The sequence below is a fragment of the Pteropus alecto genome, unplaced genomic scaffold, assembly GCF_000325575.1.
Source record: "Pteropus alecto unplaced genomic scaffold, ASM32557v1 scaffold50, whole genome shotgun sequence".
Taxonomy (NCBI): domain Eukaryota; kingdom Metazoa; phylum Chordata; class Mammalia; order Chiroptera; family Pteropodidae; genus Pteropus; species Pteropus alecto.
The window spans coordinates 7,677,217-7,693,100 of NW_006431918.1; the positions used below are offsets into that span (position 1 = coordinate 7,677,217).

At 32.4% G+C, this 15,884-nt stretch overlaps 1 protein-coding gene across 1 annotated transcript in view; it reads left to right on the plus strand.

The window, feature by feature from the left end:
• LRBA (LPS responsive beige-like anchor protein) overlaps positions 1–15,884 on the plus strand; it is a 558,252-nt gene that overhangs the window by 48,452 nt on the left and 493,916 nt on the right. The window contains exons 3-5 of the mRNA XM_006906268.3: positions 10,769–11,000; positions 11,217–11,317; positions 15,808–15,884. Coding sequence (XP_006906330.1) covers positions 10,769–11,000; positions 11,217–11,317; positions 15,808–15,884 — 410 coding nt within the window. The remainder of the gene's footprint in view (positions 1–10,768; positions 11,001–11,216; positions 11,318–15,807) is intronic.

Consider the following 15,884-nt stretch of genomic DNA (forward strand, 5'->3'; position numbering starts at 1 on the left):
AGTTTTTATCATGAGTAGGCTTTGAATTTTTGTCAGATATTTTTTCTTTGCATCAACCTATATGATCATGTGATTTTTCTTCTTTAGCCTATTAATATGGTGCATTACATTGATTGATTTTTGAATACTGAAACAACATTGCATCCTTGCAATAAAATCCATTTTGTTGTGGTATGTAATTCTTCTTATATATTGCTGAGTTCTATTTGCTAAAATTTTGTTAGGAGTTTTTGCATCTATATTCATGAGGGATATTGGTGTATAGTATAATTTTTTTTTGTACTTTTTTGTCTGGTTTCAGTTTCAGAGTAATACCTGCATAAAATGAATTGAGAAGTGTAAAATTGATATTCTTTTTTAAAAATTTGGTAGAATTCTTGAACGAAACCATGTGAACCTTAAGATTTGTTTTTTGAGAGTTAAAATTATGAAGTGAATTTACTTAATAGTTATATGGTTATTCAAATTATCTACTTCATATTGGGTGAGTTGTGATAGCACGTGTGTGTGTGTGTCTGTGTAGGAATTGGTCCATTTCATCCACATTCCCAGATTATCTGTTTAGAATTGTTTGTAGTAGTCCTTTAGTCTTTTGCCATCTGCAAGGTCTGTAGTAATATTCTCTGTTTAATTCCTGATATTCGTAATTTGTCTCTTTTGTTTCTTTGTCAGTCTTGGAAAAGCTTTCTTAATTTTACTAATTTTTTCATAGAGCTAGCTCTTTATTTCATTGATTTTCTCTATTGTTTTCCTGCTTTCAATTTCATTGACTTTTGCTCTTTATTATTTCCTTCCTTCTGCTTGTTTCATATTTGTTTTGCTTTTCTACTAAGTGTTTAAAATGGAAGTTAAGATTATTAATTTGAGATTTTTTTTCTAATATATGCATGTAGTTAATGTAGTTAACTTAGTTATTTGTCAAATGACCCTGCTCCAGATAAATCTAAACTATTTTTTTTTTTTTTCTGTTTATTGTTTTTTTTTTTTTTTTTTTTTTTTAGTTCCCTTGAGCTTTCCTGTTCGACCTCTCAATTATTTAGAAGTGTATTTGTTTCCAAGTGTTTGGAGATTTTTTCTGGTATCTTTATCTTTCTGTTACTATTTCTAGTTTTACTCCATTGTGGTCAGAGAATTCGCTCTATATAATTTCAATTCCTTCAAATTTTTTGAAGTTTGTATTATGTCCTATGATACAGTCTATTTTCATATATGTTTCATGGGCACCTGAAAACTATATTCTACTGTTTTTTGGGTGGAGTCTTCGATAAGTATCCAATAGTTCCTATTGATAGATGGTGGTGTTCAGTTCTTCTAATCCTTGCTGATTTTGTGTTTAGTTGTTCTTTCAGTTATTGAGGGAAGCACAATTACTTTTATAACATAATTCTTTCCTCAAAGTGGAGGAGATTCTCATAGGAAAGGTTATGAGTTGGGTAGAAGACATTGATATATATACAGAAAATACTGGAGCTTTGGACACTTTAATAGAGACTAGATCTGGGTGGGATTTTGCTCATACAGAAAGAAGATTGAGTATCAGAGGAGAAAATAAGATTACTGTTCATCTGGGGATAGGAGACAAGGGATGCCAAAATGGACACTAATGTACAAAAAGTAGTGAGAGTACAGTGTAGACATATATTATATGCTGTGTAGTTTTCCCTTGGCCTTGGTAAATGCTGTGGACAAGTATTATCTTAATTATCAATAAGGCAAGTATCTACCCTGACGAAAAACATGAAGAAACTTGAACAGAAATACTGTATCATAATGTTATATAACATGATATAAAACAAATATTATGATGCTGGGATGTAAATTTGAAATTAGTATCTTAGTGTGTTCAGTAGTACCTTAATTAGAAAAAAACATCTTTGTATTATTAATCTTGACAGTATTAAAATGGTGAATTCACAAGTAACTGAAGGCCAGGGGAGAAGAGGTAGGAGGAGGACATGTGAGTGTCTGTTCCATTTGATGACTTGGTTATTAAAGATTATTAGGGTTTTGTTTTCAACCATTTTTTGAACCAGTTAAGTGCAATGGCAAAGGAACCTCCTCCTCCCCCTCCAAATAGGCAAGATGGTGCTGAGTTCATGGAGTTAGAATACTGCTGATAGAAGTCTCATCTCAGGTCTGAGTCAAGTAAATAATTGACCATATTTAATTTGCTGCATAAGTTATTGTTTGATAACTTGTATTCTTTTTCCTAGAAAATACAAGTTTTAGTTTACATAAGAATTTTCTCATCATATAGATCAAATGAAGTTAATAAGATTTTCTACTTCAGAACCTGTTTAAGACTTTGTTTATTCTAAACTTTTTGGAGGGGATGTAGCCTGTAGTTTTTTCCTCAAAATTTATTTGATTTTAGTGGGATTATGCAAAGAACGATTCTTTGTTGGGGCTGTTGAATATGTTAGCTTATACAGTGTTCTGTACTTAGTGGCTAGAGTAGTCTCTGGTCAGTTCTTTTAGTATGATTAATAAATGGAAGCTTAATAGAAGAGTCCACAGCCATATTGCTCTTAATTACTTGCTCCTTAAGTTAGAAAAAAGGAATTGGATTTAATAGAATAACAGATTGATTTTTTTTTAAGTGCAAAAATATTTATAGTAAAGAATGGAGCAAATAGGATATATAAATGCCTTCAGAAATAAAGCTTAGAGTAAATTTGCTTTGGGTTATAAACTTTTTTATGAATATAGTTGCATACATAATTTTATATAATCACGTTATATACACATGTATAAAATTATAAATGTGGTTCTTATTTTTTTCTTTTCAACTTTGCTCTCTCTTGTGCTTCCTCCTTCTCCCAGTGAGTTCTTCCCATGCCTTCCTAGACTGTGACCAATATTCACAACCATGTAAATAGTCTTCTGTATTTTATGGATATGTAATTCAGTAAATTCAGTACTGAGAGTTGTGTTATATGTGTAATAAAGGAGTCCTCTACTAGTTTGGTGGTGATGGTAAGAAAGGGGAAGAAGGGACATATTGAAGAAATTTTAAGTAAAATTGGCACTACTTCATTAATTGGGCATTGTGGATGGGGAGAATGGAGTTGAAGGTAACATCCTGGTTTCTGGCATGTGGACTGGGTGGGGAGGATTACCAACTGGGATAACGATCATAGCAGGATTAGGGGGAATGTGATCAGTTATATTTAGGCCATGTTTATTTTGAGGTAGTATGCGTGGCTAGCTGTCTATAGGCAGCAGGGCATATGAGTTTAAAACTTGTGTAAGAAGCTAAGTTTGAGCTGTAACAATTGTATCTGGAAGTCTTCTATGAGAGAGCATTTATAACAGAAATAGGGTGACGAGATAACTGGAAAGTATAGGAAGTTATGATCAGAGTAGTTTGACATTTTTAGTTCTTTGGGTAGGACAATTTCAGGATTTAAGATGGAGCCCTAGTAGGTAGAGTGAAATTGAAAGAAATTGGATTTAGGAAGTCTAGGTATTAGAAGTTACTTTTTGGGGATTATAGATATATCTTTTCTATGGAAACAAATTTAGCAAGATCTTAACAGATGAGAAGTGGGAAATTATGACTGAGATCCTAAACTCTTTAATGACTGAGGGGGAGTTAGTCAAGATGACAACAATGAGGAGCGATTCATAGTTGTGGGTTTGGATTGATGGCATGGACCTCCAAGGATGATGAGCTGTCTTCCAAATATGGAAGAGTAATGGTCTTGAAGAAGAAATGGAGCCAGGAAAAGCCCAACTCTCTTCTTGTTCACTGGAGGGTTAAAGAACTAGTAGTTTTAACAGGAAAGAGGTTGTGTGGTTGTTCTTTCTATGGAGAGTCAGATTTCAGTAAGTGAAGTAAGTGAAGAAAGCACTCTTCTGAAAGGTGAAGATGGTGGGGCATTTGTATACCTTGGAATGAGGTGGGTCTGAGGTACTGTGCAAGGGTCATGGAGTGTCATATGGTGGTGCTTATAGTCTGTAGAGGTAGTGTGTCAGTTAGATTAATAATAGTATAGAGATGATGATATGAGAGAGTTATGATAAGTTATGAATTAAATGTACCTTCTCTGGTGCTACATGGTTTTAAAGAATATAGTCACCTGGTTAAAGATGACAGGAACAAAAAAATCCTTGGAGTGTAAAACTTTTTGTGGTTCAAGACAAGTATGGATCATATCAATCAAATAAAAAAAAGTACCTTAGAAATTAGAATGATAAAAGCATAACAGAAAGCTGTCATCTTTAGCTTACCTTGATGTTAAAGTAGTTAAGTTAGTGCATTATATTAGGGAGATATTTTAAGTGGAATATGCTTTTTAAATTTTATTTGTCTATTTCTATTTCACTAGGAAGAAAGAAACAGACTACAGCCTTACCATGACTGTTGGGTGAAGATATTAGAATTTTTGAAGTGAGAATTTTCATAGTATATGGAAGGAAGAGTGAGTTCTTCTATCCTCCTCTAAGAGGATATACATGAATTAAGATATGTATTAGTTCATTTAATCCTCACAACTTTAAGGAGCTGGACTCCATTATTACCCTAATTTTATAAAAGAGGATGTGAGCTATAGATGGGTGACCTTTCCACCCTTGTCCATATACTTGATATCTGGTAGAACCAGAAGTCACATTCAGACAGTCTGGCTTTATAACCCATGCTCTTAATCATGGTTCCTTGTAAGAGGAACTGTGTTTCTGAAAACCCTCGAAGTATAATTATTTATAGTTAAAGATCTTGGGCAAAATACAGTTTGGAAGTGACCCATTACAGTATTTTATTATCATTAAAATTAAGATATCACCCTAAAAGATACTATGATATTTTACTTATCTTTCATTGGTGATACTTGATAGTGTAACCTAATTTCCATTTCCTAGCCTTATTGCCTAGGAGCTCCCCTTCCCTCAGTTTTGATGAGAATGCATACAATTTGATTTCTGCAAATAATATACAAACTAAGCAGCATTATTTTTTCCTGTCTAGTTTTCTACATTCAGTTCATCACATATTGAGATTAAAATATCTTACTTTTTTCCTCTTGGATTCAAAGAAAACATATACTTATTTTGAAAAATTGAAATGTGTCACAAATTTATAATTTTAAAAGTGAAATCCTTTTGTAATCCTCTCCTCCATGATAACCATGTTCTTCAGTCATTTTCTATAGAAATACTGTCGTACATAATGCCTAAATATATCTGTATGTTAGAGGTATACAAAAATAGACTTTCGGCTGATTGGGAAAAATTCATATGAAGCTGAAACCAAAGATCACCATCTTAGGAGGACTTCTGAGGTGTAAGAATATATGTAAAATTATTGAAATTTTTAATTACTGAAATTTTATTGAACATTTTAGTAAATTTTTGAACATTTCATTTTCTAATTTAGAGAATACTTTCTTGGCACTGTTAAACATTGTAATACATTGCTCTTGTCACTGAATGACATATTTCCAAGCCTAAAAAACCTCTTTCAGCTAATGTTGACTCAGGAGTAAGGTATTATTTTGGCTAACTCTTAGTAAAGAGTTGATGTAAAGTAAAGTACATGCTGATCGATTATGTCGCCACCAACATATTCTATACTAATAACTGATGAAGGTAAAGTCTTACTGCATTTTCTTTAATGTTAGGGATGATCTTAAAAGGCTTGTGTAGTAATTATAACATCTGATCTTTTACTTTTCTGTACATTATTATTTATTACTTATATACATTGAAACTCTGCTATTATAAGACATGTGGAGTCTAAAATTCAGCTGTGTAAAATTCAGGATTGAGCTATTTCTAAGCTTATCAAGACATACTGTCATCTTTTAAAAGTAGGTCAAAATAGACACTTGGTGATTTATCTCCTGCTTTGGTATAAGAGTTGGGAATGGGGATATATCACTTGAGATAGTTATATATATTTTTCAATTTCTGAGAAAATGCAACTAATAACACTAGCATATATGTTAGTCAGGATATAGATTTTAAGCTGATATAATAGACCCCAAATAACAGTGGCTTAAACAAGGTAGAAGTGTATTTGTCCTTCAGATGAAAGCTTGGGCAGTTAAATGGTCCAGGGCTACAGAGACAGTTTTGTAATTGACCAGATCCATAGATCTTTCTGCTCTGTCATCTTTAACATAAAAGTTACAACATAAATTTTAAGATGGCTACTTTAACTCTTGCCATTATTTCAGTATCTTATATAAGAGGAAGAAGGAAAGTTGTAGAGAGAAGTCATGCTACCTTCCTTTTAAGAGTTATATCCAGAAGATGCACATATTACTGTCCTTCTTGGTCACAAGTTGGTCCCATGGATATTAACTTCAGGGAAAGCTAGGAAGTGAGATATTTTGCCTGGGCCCCATGTACCAAATTAGAAACTCTTTATTGTTACAGAAGAAAAAGAAAATGTAAATTGGGAGACATTATAATCTATGCCACAGCATTGTAATCTTTCCTCAGTTTCTCCCTGTTAATTAGTTTGTAGTGACTATAAACGTATATAGTATCACATTCACTTAGGAATGGATTCATAGGGATAAATTGGGTACCTTGAAATTGGTACTTTTTAAAAGTAAGTATATTTTCGAAGGATGCAGATAAAGAAAAGAAGCTTACTCTTTACTTAGCTCATTTTACAAATTAATAGGCAAGCCCAGGGGGCGAAAATGATTTGTCACAAGAGATAGAAAATATCTAGTCAGAGGCATAAGCTGTGATCGTATTCTGTTCAGTTTTTCTGTTATACCTTATTCCTGCCACATCTTTGAGGAAAAATTTAGCAAGTTGCCAGAGAAAACATAGATTCAGTTGAAGTATTAGAATTTTCTATGTATTACTGTCTTTCCAGTTTCATAAATCTTTTAAGAAGACATTATTTTTGGTCTATATCTATTTCTTGGTTTTCTGAAAAGACAAGTCACTTAGGTTTAATTACTAATTTCAACTTAAAGCACTTTTTTATATATAATCATTGAAAAGAAAATTAGCATGCCCAATTAAGGTTCTAATATAAAATTTGTGAAGGTGTGTTTGCATTCTTTGAATAATGTTTTAAAATTTCTATAAACCTGCACATTAAACTGTAACCTATAGAAAGCATACTATGCCACCCTGAAGGTTTGCTATAAAAATTGTTTATGAAGTTCAGGCCAAGACTAAAACATGTTGAAATGGAGAGTTTTGAAAAATGTTCTATATAGCAAAGGAAACCAAATCATGCTAAAAGGCAGAAAAAGACTATACATCAGTTTCCAGGCTACATTATTCAAAAAAAAATACAACCATAAAAAAGGTAATAAGATTACATTTTCACATTTCATGGCTAGTAAAGTGCATTAGGCTGCTCAGATATTCATAACTTACTGTGACATTTGGGAAGATTACATTTTGTAGTGCAGAGCCATTACTACAGCTCAGATAATAACTAGCCAGTGCCTGGACTTAGATTATGATCCCTGTCATTGGAAACTAATTTGTATTTTGAAGGTTGATCAGTTTCAAATAACTATTAGAAAGGGTTAACATGACATACTGTAGACCCTGTGTGTGCTTTTTAGGCATAATAGATATGCATACATATAGTTTATCAAATATGCCATACATTTGTATGTACCAATTTCTGCCATCAATTTTTCTCTTTGAAAAGCATATTTTATGATATTTAAAGCAATGGAGAAATATTTAAAACACCTGACTGGATATTGCTTTCACAGTATAATCTCAATTTAAAAGCTGGTGAAATATTTGGGATTATTATTTTTTTTTTTGAAATTACTTTCAGAAATTAATTCTATAGTTTAGGAAAGGTGGTTACTGATGGTAATAAACAGATCTGAATGCAAAATAGGTGTGAGTAATATTAAGGTGAAGGTAAGATCTCTTAAGTTAGTTGCAACTAGGTTTTTCACCTGTTTAGATTTCTGTGGAGGATTTCTCAAAGTGTATATACTAAAAACTCTCCTTTGCCATTTTTTCCAATTGTTTAGTTACCTGTTCAGAGGCAATTAATATTTAGTTTCTTGTGTATCATTCTTAGGTATTTATCTATATGTAAACATTTTATGCTCATATTGTAGCCTACTGTTCACACTTTTTTTTCACTTTGATTTCTCACTTAAACAATGTATTCTAGGGATCGTTCCATGTCAAATGGGGCTACCTCATTCTTTTCAGTGGTTGCATCATATTCCATTATGTAGTTTTGCACAACTTTGCTAACCATTAGCTTATAATGTTTTCTTTGGGGGATTGTTTCTTCTATTTTCTGCTTTAATAATGCTAAAATGAAGTTCTCGTATCTAATATCAATACCTCAATGTATCTACAGAATAAATTTCTAGTTAAGGTAGCCATTTATGGCTGGCTTCTATTATAATTCTTTTGAGCATGATTCGTATTGTTAACTGAGTCATTAGTTTTATTACCAAGAACTTCCTTATTTATAGTAATTTTTTAGTTGAAGCTCCTTGTTTTTCCAGTTATATATAGTATTATCTGAAAATAATTGTAATTTAAATCCTTGTACTCTGATATTTCTACAGGTTGCTGCCTTTTGACTAAACGTGACTTCCGTATCTCCAGAATAATATGAAAGTGATGATAATGCATCTTATTCTTGTTTTTTACTTTTGTGAGAATCATTCCAGTTTTCCTATTTGAGTATGATGTGGTTTTTCACGTGTGATAAATTTTATTATTTTAAAAAAGGCTTTTTCTATTAATAAATGTGCAAAGTCTGATGAAAATATAAAATCATCATTTAGCAATGTCACAGTAATAACATTTGCAGGTAAGATCCATGAATGGATTCTTAAAAGTATAACGAGAAACAAGATATTTGTAGTCTCAAAGTATCCTCCACAAGATCCTTAAAAATTTCTAAATGAAAGATAGTAACTTTAAAATGGAAAAAATCTGGCATTACCTTAAATATGTTGATCAAAGCTCTAACATCACCAATTGTGAGACATATTGACATTAGATACCATCTGAAATGATACATTGAAAGAGACACACATCACTTCTGGGGCTTTTTTTTTTTTTTTTTTTAAACCAAAAATGCATAACCTAAATTTAAACATGAAGGAAACATTCAGATTGGAATATGGTCTGTAAAATACTGGCAGATACCTGTTCATTGTGTCAAAATCATGAAAGTCAAAGACTACCTGTGTAACTCTCTCAGTTTGGAGAAGACTAAGGGGATGCTGATCCTGCATCAGAAAAATGACATTAGTGTGACAAGTGGCAGCATTTGAGCAAAATCTGTAGATTTGTTAATGTTATTCTATCACTGTTAATTTCCTGTTTTAATTCTTGTACTATGATTATGTAATATATTCATTCACATTGGGGAAGCTGGGCAGAGGGTATACAAGAATTATATTTTACAACTTTTTGAACCTTTGAAATTATTTCAGAATAAAAAACAAAACAAGCAAATAATATCACCTCCCTCCAAAAAAGTCTATATTAGAGTTTTTATATAGCTTATAGAATTTTGGGATGCACTAGGGAACTAAGCGTGTAGCTAGGAGAATTGGCTCAATCACACCCAGGGACTCTTAGCAGAAACTCAGCTGTCATCTCCTTATGCTGCTTGTTACTGATGATGCAAGAATAGTGCACTAAAATGTCTGCCAGAGCGTTCTTAGAAGAACCAAATGCCTTAACCACTGTGCTTGCCAGGAAGTCTTCCTGCAGCAGATACTGCCTCATGTTGTTCATTTTTCCATTTTTTCTTTCTCATGCCAGTGTATATATTTGGCAGAACCTGGGACACATATTGATCGCTGGCTGTAAGGAGTTTTAGTTGATGTCCTACTTTTGAACCATCCTTGCTTTTCTGGAGTAAACTCTATTTGGTTATGTCATTCTTTTATGAGCTGTTGGATTTCGTTTTGTAAAGTTCACTTTCTCCTAATTCTTGCCCACCTTTGGGGTTTTGGAATGCATAATGAAAAACCAAGATGTATTCAGAAAGTCAAGAGTGTAGGTGCTCTTTAAAAAATCTAATTTTAAAGGTTAGCTCTGCAAAGATAATTGTAAAAGTATTTTAATTCCTTTAAACATTTGGGACTTGTTAAAATTTATAAATCTGTCTATGGGAGCATGCTGTGGGTGAGACGGCAAGGTGGGGATAGGTTAGTGCAGCTTACTCTAGATGGATTTTCCGATGGTCATATCAGTGAAATAAGTTTTCTTGATTATTGACTTTGGGTGTGTGATTATGTTTGTGTTATCCTGATTATTGACAAGGAAGTAGAGGGATCAGAATGAGTAGGTATAATAAACGAGAATTTGACAAATATAAACTACAAGTGTTGTGTCCACTCTGAGCCATGTTTAGTTTTTTATTTTTGCTGTGAGCCCATATCTTATATAGTTATATCAAATGACCATTAGGTTGCTTTGAGTAGTTTTCAGAGTTTATAATTCATAAATGAAATATTGAATTAGAAGCAATTATAGAACTAAGGTAGATCTTTATTCATATCAGGGCAGTATGATTAATATCAGTTTACGTAAGACATCCTTTATTTGTTTTTATTGAAAAATATTTTCACTATTCTAAGTTTTGCTTGACTTTGTGCTATCTTAATTTGAAGATTTCTTTGAGATTTTTAGAGCTGTGCTTTTTTTTTTTTTTAAGACCCTTTTAATGTTGTAGGTGGTAGAGGAGAATGTCTATGGGTAGTTAGTGCCAATCTAAGGCTAAGGAGCATGCTCTAGTTTCATTGAAGAAATAGTAATGTTTGTAATTTTTTTTTTCTTTTGGAAGTTGGTAGGAGGGCAGTTTGATTTGGAAATGAATTTCATCATCCAAGAAGGTGAGAGTATCATCTGTATGGTGGATCTCCTAGAAAAATGTGACATCACTTGCCAAGCAGAAGTCTGGAGCATGTTTACAGCCATTCTGAAGAAAAGCATACGAAACCTTCAAGTCTGCACTGAAGTAGGCCTTGTTGAAAAAGTGCTTGGGAAAATTGAAAAAGTTGACAATATGATAGCAGGTACGACTTTTCCTGTAGTACAGTGGATATGAAGAAATAAAATTTGATCCTTAATGACTGTATTTTTCTTATTTAGTAGTATTTATTTAAGAAATATTTGAGCATCTACCATGTACCTGGAACTTTTGTGTCTAAAGTCTTAATTAAGCATGGTATGTATTAATCTTTTAAGAAATATAAGTAGCTTAATTATTTTATTGTTTTCTTTGTTTCCAGATCTTTTAGTTGACATGTTGGGAGTGCTGGCGAGCTATAATTTGACAGTTCGAGAACTAAAGCTATTCTTCAGTAAACTTCAAGGAGATAAAGGACAATGGGTAAGATAAACCTAAATACTCTTTGGTATTTGAAAGTATACAGAGGTGTCGAATGTCAAATTGAGAGGAAGAGACCAACTGAAATAGCACAAGTATGGACTGAGATAACTGGATGTTCCAGGCAGTCAAATTATTTGATCCTTCTTCAAACTGTTATTCTTCAATATATATTCAGCATTTTTTGAGAAAAAGGGTAAGGAAGGACAAAAAAATAAAAATGTTAGGTAGCAGCACCTAGCTTCTCTTTCTGTTGATCTGTGTAGTTTACCTGTGGCCCTTAAAGGTGAATAAATATTGAAAAATATTTTCACTATTCTAAGTTTTCAGTGAACAGAGGCTCTGCAGGTAATTGAATCTACCCTCCTTAGGTGCAATTTTGTGGTCCTTTGTGATGGTTGGTAGTGATAATGATGGTCAACTTATTTTGAATTCCAATTGCCTTATCAAACTCTTTCTACCACTTAGTTACTTACCCCTTAGAGGAATAGTAGTAAATATTTTCTGTTTTTATTGCATTTGCTGGCTTATTTTAGTATCCTTTACAAATCATTGCCTATAACAACTGCTCAGCCAACTCATCCTTAACCTAGTTCTGTATGTTTAAATTTGCTCGCAGTTATACACTATTGTGGTAAAATGGTTAGACTCTAGCTTGTTTGTATTAAATTCTAGTTCTCTGTTTTTAAGATTATATTCCTGATTTTCAGCAATTTTATGTTTCTTGATATGGTTTACCTTGTGTTTATTCTTATTAGAGCCCTTGAATCTGTGGGTTTATAATGTAATTTTCATCAGATTTCGAAATATTTTATTCATTGTTTCTTCAAATACCATTTTTGTCCCCTCTCCTCTCCTTGTGGGACTCCAATTACATGTATGGTAGCCCTCTTGATAGTGTTCTACAGTTACTGAAATCTGTTCACTTTTTTTCAGTCTTTTTCTGCTTTATTTTAGATTGCTTTATTGCTATATTTTTAAGGTATCTTATGTTTCCTTCTGCAGTGTGTTGATTCTATCCATTAAAAATTTCAGATTTCACATTTATTTCTGTAAATTAGGTTCTTTTTAATATTTTCCATTTTACCTCATTATGTTTGTTTTCTTTTAAATCTGAAAACATTTAGCATATTTTTATAGCTGCTTTAATGTTCTTGTCTACTAATTCTATCATCTGTTATTTTCTAGATGAGTTTTTTACTCATTGACTTTGCTTCCCCTTATAGGTCACGTTTTCTTGCTTATGCTAGTGATTTTAGACATAGTGATATTAGACATAGTGAATTATTTTTTGTTTACTGCTGGATTTTGTTATATTTCTTTTAATATTGTTAGACTGTTTTTGCAGAAAGATGAGTTACTATGAGTCAACTATCCTTTTAGGATAGTTTTAAAGTTTTTTTTTGAGTCAGATCTAGATTGACTATTACTCTAGTTCAGCCTTATTATCCACACCTGACTTTTCTAGGGTCTTTTAATAAGTCTTATACATGCAATAAAAGGTAGTGTAGACTGTGATCTCTCCACAGTGTGTAGTAGGATCTTAAATAATTCCTGGCTCTATATTAACTGTGGGAATTCTTTGACTTATAGCTGTTAATATCTTGGCCTCACCTTGTTGAGTTTTAAAGTAGAAGTGAACAGTTCGGTATTAAGCCGAAGAGTCATTTCAGATTTCTGGAGCTTTTTGTCTACACAGTTCTTTCCTCTGTAGTACTCTGCCCTGAATCTTCAACCCACCTCAGACTACCCATAATTCAGTTTTTGCCTCATCAACTCATTGAGACCTTCAAGTTCTATTTGGTTTCCCTCTGTATGTACTGATAAGGAAATCGACTCCGGGTAGAAAGTTTGGATAATCTCATGGTTTATTTAGTTTCTCTTTCTCAAGGACCACAGTCTTGAGCTACCTCTTCTTCCCTGTCTGAAAACAGTTTTTGTTTCAAACCTTTTGTACCGTAGTTGTTTATGGTGAATTGGTAAGTTAGTCTAGGTCCTGTTACTGTAGCATGTCTAGAAGAAGAAGTGCATACTGGTTTGATTTTGTTTTGAATTATTCAAATTATTTATTCTGAATATGTAATTAATACATTTTTGTAGTTGATGAATATAGAAAATTATAAGAAAGCAGCAAAGGATATTACCAGATAGTAATTTACAGAGATAGAAACTTCACAATCAAATAAACAAAAAATCACTAATAATTAGAGATGTTCAAATTATTACAATATTGATATGTCACCTTACATCTGTGAGTATCAAGGATTATAAAGTTGGACAATAGCAGTATAATTTGAGGAATAGGCTTATTTTAAATCTGTGCTCTTGGTTAGAATGAACACCAGTTGAGCCTACCTCAAGAGTAATCTAGCACTACTTAGCCACATAAATTGTACTCCTTATCCAGTGGCGTAGTAATTTGCTCATTTCATGCTCCAATAAATTGCCACATAGTTCTATAAGAAAATACACACGAGGGTGTTCACTGAAGTATTATTTTTGATGCCAGTGAAATGTCAACATGGGTGTTTATCCTTAGGAGTATAGATAGGTAAAATGTGTTTACAGTGTAGAGTAGATAATATTATGTAACAGAATCAATACATAGAGTAATCATCTTGCAGAGAGCAGGAAGAGAGTAAGAAACAGAATGATATATCTAATTCAACATTGTTTAAATAAGTAAATCACAACATTTTCGAAGGGACACATATAAAAATATTAAACATGTTAATGTAGTTGCTTATGGGATTAGGATAGGAGAAGCAGGGAAAAATAATGAACTATTAATAAAACACCATTACTCAGACATTTATTATATTTCTGTAGTTTTGGTATTAACATCAGTGTGGTAAAAATCTCTTTATCTAAATCTTTATCCGCCTTCTGATTATTACAATAGCAGGGATTTTTACATATGGAAATAATAAATCAATAGTCATCATTTTTAAAGACTCTTGAAACATGACTTCTAGATTATTTCTTGAAAGGCTTTACCAGTTTACAGTCTCCCAGCAGTGTATGTGGAAGAAACGCATATCTTAATGTATTTTTTGTTGATTGGTTTATGGAAAAGGAAAATTTGAGGAATGATTTCTCTAGATGGAAATACTAAAATACTGTGTTTTTTTTGACAGCGGTTATTTTTTATTTCATTTTGATATTTGTGTTAAAAAATCAATGTGATTTTAGTTAAATTGTTATTACATTCTTATAATAAACAGTATGGTTAATGGAAAATTTCTTTAACTTTAAAGTGAAACTTTCCACTTAATGTTTAGGTAGATTGCTTAACTCTTTTAGACAGTAAGTAATAACTTAGAGCAGTTACCAGATAAGATGAAGGGAAGCCAGTGATTTCACCTGTAGTTTGACATGGTTTTGAACTTTTAACAAAGAGGAAGGTTCTACACTTCATCTTATTTGCTTGTAAAGTGATTAAAATGATAATGTGTATTTGATTGTCCTTTGCTTTTCCTTGTAAATAAGCTTTTTCATTTTAGCTGTTGGTTGCTTAGTGCTTTAGAGGAGATTGTAGGTCAAAGAGGCATTAATCAAATAAATGTAATGTTACAACTTTTATGCATGCCATAGTAGTAGAGGTATATTGTAGAATGAAATATGATAGGAAGATTTGATCCACTCTCAGATGTCAGGGAAGACTACCCTGAGGAAGTGACCATTAAGATGAGCTTCTTTAGGATGGATAAGATTTGTTTAGTTAAGAGGGGAGGGAAGTAGACCTAGTGAGAACATTTTAAGCACAAGGAATAGCTTGTGCTCAGGCTGTTTCTGGAAGAAGACAGAGAAGGCATTGTGGATGGAGTGCAGAGGAAAGGGGAAATTGAGATGCAAATGAGACTGTGAGGTAAGTAGCTAAAGTATCTTGTAGGCCATGTTAGGGAGTTTGGTCTTATTTTAAGGGCAATAGGATGCTACAGGAAAGAAGCTACAGGTGAACGTATAGTGGTTGAAAGTATGGACCCATGTTAGACTGAGTTCTGATCCCATCCTTGCTACTTACTACCTCTGTGACCTTGGACATATTCCTCAGATTCCTCCTATATGAAATGGGATAATTATACTCCCTAGTGTGGTGATAAGGTTAAAATTTCCTATTGTTTTTAAAGTGTCTTTAAAGGTAGAACACAGTAAGCATTATTTGTGAAATTATAAAGTGTTTCAATGAATTACTTTGTAATTCTAAAAGATCATTTTTTGCTGCAGTGTGAGAAGAGTTTCAAGTGTCAAATGATATTGGCTCATATTTACCAAACACCTGAAACACCTTATAGTTAGCAAAAAATGGCATAGAATATGTTGCTTATTTCTTTAAGATAGTTGAAAATAATCTTTCTTTGGTTATTTTATTTGCTTTTTAGTTTATAGCATTATTTGGTTATTTTTGGGTATATTAAAGTATAACTGTATTAAAAATAGGTATGTTTTTATGGTGAAAAATATGATTAATGAATTGTTAATTATTTTCATAGCCTCCACATGCTGGAAAGTTGCTGTCTGTGTTAAAGCATGTGCCTCAGAAGTATGGTCCTGATGCCTTTTTCAATTT